Source organism: Solanum stenotomum, chromosome 5 (assembly GCF_019186545.1).
Source record: "Solanum stenotomum isolate F172 chromosome 5, ASM1918654v1, whole genome shotgun sequence".
Lineage (NCBI taxonomy): Eukaryota > Viridiplantae > Streptophyta > Magnoliopsida > Solanales > Solanaceae > Solanum > Solanum stenotomum.
In genome coordinates, this window is record NC_064286.1 from 59,412,519 (window position 1) to 59,419,617 (window position 7,099).

The following is a 7,099-nucleotide window of genomic DNA, read 5'->3' on the forward strand; positions in this document are numbered from 1 at the left end:
AGCTCACTAAACTATGCAAAAGGCGTCTAGTTCCTCACAAGTTCATAAGGAATTTCACCAAAGGGGTTCGAAATAGATTCTCAAGTTATGTCAAGGGGTGCTATATACATTATTTATATAACATAAATATTATATTTGACCTGACATATAACGTGTTTTCGCTTCCTTTGACTCCATCTTAGATGAAACAATGTGCCCACCTCTAGTCAGATTTCCTTTTGTAGGATTACATCTCTATATTGTTGTAATATATATTTTGATATATAAAAAAAAGTTTAAATTTTTCTTTTCTATTTTTATCATAGTAAAATTAAAAATCATTTTTTTAATTAATTGATAGTTATAAAATTTAAATAGCGGAAATCAACTTGAATAAGGTCTTCTTATCTCTCTTAGTCCCGGCTGAGCTAGGCTATTTGCCTCGCTCTCCTTCGTCGGAAGGTTCTTCTCTCCGCCGCCGACAACCGCCATCTCCGCCGTCTCTGAGCTATACATAAATTGAGTTTGCTAAGCGAGATTTTAGCTTTCAAACAACTTTCACTAGCCTAAATTGCTCTTAATCAGGTACTATTGATTTCTCACATTTTTTCGGATTTCTGTTTCTTTAGGCTAAAATTCTAATAGAATATGTAATAAATAGCTTGGAATGAGCTTTACAAAGTTTATTGGTTTGGCAGATTGAAGTTTAGGAATTAGAAATCGATGGCGCACAGGTTGCTGAGAGATGCTGAAGCTGATGGATGGGAACGATCTGATTTCCCTATTATATGCGAGTCGTGTCTCGGTGACAGTCCGTATGTGCGAATGGTAAGTTTTTCGTTTCAATTTTTGTTATTGTAAAGGTCGTGAATGGTCCTAGGGTTTATAATAATCTCTTGCGCTTTTGTTGCTGACTGCAAATTGAAAATATACTCGAGGAATGTTTTCATATTTGCATTGCTCCTTTCTGCTATTGAAATTTGAGGTGGAAGTGTAGGAAACTTTATTCGGCGAAGAAGTTGAGAAATCTCTGGTCGTAGTTTTAGGTGAATATAGGTGCAAAGAGGCTAGAGCAGATGGATATTGAGGATTCATATAGGCAACAGTAAAGTATGTGAATAAGGCGAAGTTGAATGATTGGTTGATTGATATGGTTTTAGGTGAATATAGTAAGGTTACTTTGAATACAACTAGAAGTTCATTTTCATAAATTTTTAGGTGAATTTTTAAGAATTCATCATTTATTTCAAGTACCCCAATTTATTAATACAGTAGGAATGATTAGTAATTGTAGAAATATATGTGTTCTATTGTGCAAAATCAAATAAAGAAGGGTGCCTTTATTGAAGTTTAAAAGGGCAAAGTTTGTCATTTCTCAACCTTGAAAGATCATGGACTCCAATTCCTAATGTAGCGTTCCTTAAGAATGTGAAGTGTGTGAAGAATGTGGTTGGATCCTTTGATGAAGGCAGCAACGTAGTGTTTTATCAAATTCTAAGCAAGTTATGTGTCAGATTTGCTCTACAGGAAAGGCTGTTAGCTTTTCTGTAAGGACTGTTAATCTCTGGTAGCATTTATTAATTGCTTACCTTTGTGCTAGCTGCAGTAAACTGTATTTTAAATTCCATTTACATGTAGCTAGGCGAGACCACTTGCATTATAATCATTGTGGCTTTCTGAAGCTCTTTGTTTGGACCTTTATCCATCGACAGCTTCTCCTGATCTGCCACTACTTTTGGCACATTGTTACGATGTTTACTCTCTTCATACAGTTTTAGGAATTAATTTCTTGCTCAAAGAGTATCTCCATTTTGGCAGTAGAATCAGTTTGGTGTCTGGTCTCTGACTTTGTTTAGGTTTCAACTGCATGTCCTCTACTATAATCTTTCTTTCTCCAATTTCACGATCTGACATTTGATCTTGTTATGGTTTTTGTACAGACAAAAGCAGATTATGACAAGGAGTGCAAGATCTGCACGCGACCCTTCACAGTGTTCAGGTGGAGGCCTGGTCGGGATGCGAGATACAAAAAGTCTGAGATCTGTCAGACCTGCAGCAAATTGAAGAATGTTTGTCAAGTTTGCCTGTTAGATCTTGAATATGGTTTGCCCGTTCAGGTCCGAGACACTGCTCTCAGTATCAACTCAAATGATTCCATCCCAAAGAGTGACGTAAATAGAGAATATTTTGCAGAGGAGCATGACCGCAGGGTATGTGATTTACTAACTGGATGCCCAACTTATAGTTATGAATGAAATGTTTTTTTAACTAATTGCTTGTAGGACCATTTAATTTACTTACATATAAATAAGGACAACAAAATATTTCGCTGAAGCTTTAGGCCCCTCTTCTTTTTGTTTTTTTCTAAACTTAATTTACTTTCTTAAAGAGGACATACTGCAAAGCTACAACTTAATTGATGAGTTGCCAAATTATGAGCTGAAACTATCCTATAAGCTGACATTTTGGCAATTTTGAGGCTTTCTAGGTAACCCTCCCCCCCACATCCAAATCTTGCTGGGAACTACTTAGGGATGAGGTGCAGTTTTAAATTAGGAGAAGAAATTAAACCTGGTGAAACTAAGGGTTTTAAATTTTTAAGATGCACCTCCAAAAAAAAAAGATGCTGTTTTTTCTGTTTTCTTGGTTTTCCCCAAAGTAATACTTAATTTTTTGACCAGGCAAGAGCTGGTATTGATTATGAATCTTCATATGGGAAAGTCCGTGCAAATGATACTATCTTGAAGCTTCAAAGAACAACTCCATACTACAAGAGAAATCGGGCACATGTTTGCAGTTTCTACATACGTGGTCAATGTACAAGAGGTTTGGAGTGTCCTTACCGGCATGAGATGCCTGAAACAGGGGAGTTGTCACAGCAAAATATCAAAGATCGTTACTATGGGTATGTCAATCTGATTTTTTGTTGCTGATGTGAAATTCTCGTTTTTCCAATGATGCTCATATATCTGTGATAGGGTTTCTGATCTTTAATTTTGCTTGGGGTGTGAGAAGGGCAGTTCACTTTTCTGTTGATATGTTCATGAAGACTGACTTTTTTTAGAAGACTTACTAGTCATTGTAGACACATTATCTGTTTTCCTCAGTTGCAATGCTAATATAGGATGAAGGTCTGAGATTCCATGGCCACATGATGTTATATAGAATAGTAAATAATATATCATTGTGGGATTACACTGGGTATGTTGTTTTATAACTAAGTAATATGTCAGTACACCAAGTGGGAGGAAAAAAAGGGAATTGACCTGGAGCTTATGTTCTCATTTACCATGTAAGAAAGGAGAAGCAAAACAACTTAAGTAAAATATATCTCAAATTCTCAATGTGGGGAGACAGTAATTCGGACTTGGTCAACTGACTCAGGAGGTGAATAGCTTGTATTGAGTTGCTCTTTTACCCTCATTGAATTTATAAACAAAAACTTATATAAACATGTAAATTTATCTCAGATCTGACATATAGAGTCATCCTGCTGTCAATATATTATAATCATTTTTTCATAGTTTTGCAGCTAAAAAATACCAAGTTCAAAAAAAAAAAATGCTTGTGTGGTGTAAGTGCTTTCTACTACTGGCAGTCTTCATTCGCATAATTTATTCAGTGACTTATTCCTTTCTGGTTTCTCAATCCTCTCTGCTTGTATTTGAGTTATGCCTTATTTAAATATCTTTTTTGGAGTAAAGCCTTATTTAAATATCTTTAGATGCAATCTTGTTCAAATCCTTGCACTCAACAACCAATGGAAGTCTAAGAAGAAAATTTTTTGTGAATGCTTTTTCATGTGATTCAACAGCTTGTTGAGGTTCAAATAATTGCCGAAACTAGCAAGAATCCAGAACCCAGTCATCTCCGTGGTTATGGACATAATTAAGTTAAGACACTTTACTCTAGAAAGATCCCATTTTCCTCATGACCAATCAATTAAATACTCTATGCACTTTTGAAACTCATCTTACCTTGTCTCTCCACAATTACGTGATGGCTAGGCCGATTATTGATGACATCTATTTGCTGGTTACTTTTCTTTTGCTATTATATACCCTGTTCTCTTTTACAGAGATCTATTTATCCTACATATTCAACTGACAAAGTTTTCACTAATGTACCTTAAATGCTTGCAGGGTCAATGATCCAGTGGCTTTAAAGCTACTTAATAAAGCAGGTGAAATGCCTTCATTGGAGCCCCCTGATGACGAGAGCATTAGAACCCTCTATGTGGGTGGTGTTGATGCAAGAATCACTGAGCAGGACCTTAGGGACCATTTTTATGCACATGGTGAAATTGAGTCCATTAAAATGGTGGTCCAGCGTGGTTGTGCTTTTGTAACTTACACGACTAGAGAAGGTGCGGTGAAGGCAGCTGAGGAACTTGCAAACAAGCTGGTGATTAAGGGCCTGAGACTGAAGCTACTCTGGGGGAGACCTCAAGTTCCCAAGCCAGAGTCCGAGGTCTCTGATGAAGCAAGACAGCAGGCTGCTTTAACTCACAGTGGTTTGTTGCCTAGAGCAGTCGTATCACAGCAGCAGAATCAGCCTATTCAGCCACCAGGCACTCAGGACCAACCTCCATCCATGCCTTACTTCAACATACCCCCGATGCCTCAGCAAGACAGACCATATTATCCATCAATGGATCCACAAAGGATGGGTGCTGTAATTGCATCCCAGGAAGGGGCTTCTAGTTCAACTGCAGGATCTGGTCCTGGTGAAAATAAAATCGGTTCTGATCATCAACAAGGACACCGTTATGCATATCCACCTGGAGGGCCACCACCTCCGGGTCAATTTTACCCACCTTATTATCATCCACCCTATGGATATATGCCACCACCTCCTCCACCTTATCACCAGTATCCTCCTCCACCATATGAAGCTACAGCACCCCCACCACCTAGTGCTCAGCAATCTGCGCATCAGCAGAACCCTCAACCAGCTGCAGCAGCAACCACACAGCAGCCTTAATCTGGGCAGTTTTGTCAGACATCTGCAATGGGAAGAAGAATCAACGTCTACCCGCGTAGCCATTTTGAATCAAGTGTCCATTCTGTTCTCCCAGATGAAAATCTTCGGTGCTAGGTTTCTCGTCTCTACCAACCTTTCAAGTTTTGATTTGCTTGACTATGATCTCATTTAAACCTTTCACCATTTGAGCGAATTGCATTCTGCCCTCATCTTTTTCCCTTTAAAGAAAAGCTCAATGCGGTTTTATGAATTTTACATTTGTGCTAGGCATATATACATGTGCATTGTGATCTTATCAGCGTTTATTTATTTATTTTTCGTCGACTTTGGAAGTATTAAAATTTATTATTTCTGCGTTCATAAGGAAATCTTCCATGAGTTTGGATTAAAATTTCACTTTCTTTTCATGCCCGTACGCGTTAGGATTACTTCTAGTTGTTTTACATAGTTTCCAAAAATTGTTATTCTAGTTAGTTTCCAAATTTTGTTTCCCAAACCTCTTTTTTTTTTTAGACTACACGCTAGTTTCTAAATATTTCATTCAATAAGTTACCATAAATTGCTTTTACATTACCTATTCTAAATAGGATTGCAACGTAATCTGTGTATATATATATATGTTAACCCTTCACATAATTTCTTACTTCCCAAAGTTATTCAATCAACACAACAATGGCTTCCTGTATTTCATCATTAGGTCATGATCGATACTCTTCCAACAATTTTGATGAACTTTTCAACCTGCCACGCTACAAGAGGTATTTAGACTTCACTTCTCATGAAGTTGATGATCATCTGGAAAATCACAGCAACAAGAGACTCAAATTTAGTCATGATGATGAATTTGTCAACGTCGAAAAGAGAGTAGTTGAATTTAGTAACAAAGAGTTACCATGCCTAAAAATAGTGGCTGGATCTGTATACATACCCAAAGACGATCCAAAGAAGCCTTTAGGTGAAGATGCACACTTCATACATGAATTATTCCAAACTGTTGGTGTTGCTGATGGTGTTGGTGGTTGGGTGAAACAAGGGATTGACGCTGGAATATACGCAAGAGAGCTTATGAAGAATTCACATACCGCTACATATGATGAAGCTATGAAAGGTCATGTGAACCCTAAAAGAGTTCTTAAAGAAGCTTACAAAAACACACATTCAAAAGGATCGTCTACAGCTTGTATTATAACTCTGAACTCAGAGAGAAGTAGTATAGTTGCTGCTAATGTTGGTGATAGTGGATTTTTACTAATCAGAAAGGGAAAAATTATATACAAGTCGCCAATACAACAACGAGGATTTGGGTGTCCATATCAATTGGGAAACTGCAAGGATAATCCTAGTGTTGCTCATGAGATGGAATTAAACGTCGAGAAGGATGATATTTTGATGGTTGGGACGGATGGGATGCTTGATAATATGAATGATAGTGAGATAGAGGAAATTGTTCGAAGAGCGATAGATGAGAAGTTGAAACCAAAGGAATTGGCTAAGAAAATTGGAAACATTGCATTGTACAACTCATTTGATAGATTTGCAGATACACCATATGCAAGAGCATCTAAGGGACGACATAAAGGAGGAAAAGTTGATGATATTACTGTTATTGTTGCTTATATACAATAATAATACAATTTAGATATAGTAAAAAAAAATAGAATGTATTTGTTAGGTTGCCTATTATATATGAACCACAAAATGTAATGGGCAGACTTTATTGAATAATAATACAAATGCTATATTTCAGATTTCATAACTACTCTGCTATTTTGGTATTTCATAAATTTGCAACTTCTCTTTGAAGTTTATTTCTTTTACATTTAATATTATGCATGTGGTGATTTTTGATGTTATCTGATCTCATATGACCGCACATTCATCTTACGATTCACATATGTAAGACACTCATTTTGTGAATATATAGTCATCATTATATATACATTAGTATGATCGAAAAAAAGAAAATAGAAACAATAAAAACTTAGTTGAAAACATCTTTTGACTAATTTTACTAATTGTCTTATTGTTCAATGGAGAATACTCCATGGGTTGCACACACGTAGAGTGAAGGGTGATTAGTTAAACATTCATCATTCTAGCCGGAAAATCATATTGGAAAGTCATATTGCGTATCAAA

General features: G+C 36.6%; 2 protein-coding genes across 2 annotated transcripts; both read left to right on the forward strand.

Moving 5' to 3' along the window:
* The first annotated feature begins 379 nt into the window (after positions 1–379).
* LOC125866349 (zinc finger CCCH domain-containing protein 49-like) lies at positions 380–5,303 on the forward strand. The gene is made up of 5 exons (XM_049546699.1): positions 380–564; positions 678–807; positions 1,920–2,189; positions 2,661–2,884; positions 4,122–5,303. Exons 2-5 carry the CDS (start codon positions 703–705, stop codon positions 4,960–4,962), a joined length of 1,440 nt encoding a protein of 479 aa, XP_049402656.1. The 5' UTR covers positions 380–564; positions 678–702; the 3' UTR covers positions 4,963–5,303.
* A 331-nt stretch (positions 5,304–5,634) lies between these two features.
* On the forward strand, positions 5,635–6,588 carry LOC125864201 (probable protein phosphatase 2C 55). Its single transcript, XM_049544116.1, has one exon. The coding sequence runs from the start codon at positions 5,635–5,637 to the stop codon at positions 6,586–6,588; it is 954 nt and encodes a 317-aa protein (XP_049400073.1).
* Positions 6,589–7,099: the final 511 nt, after the last annotated feature.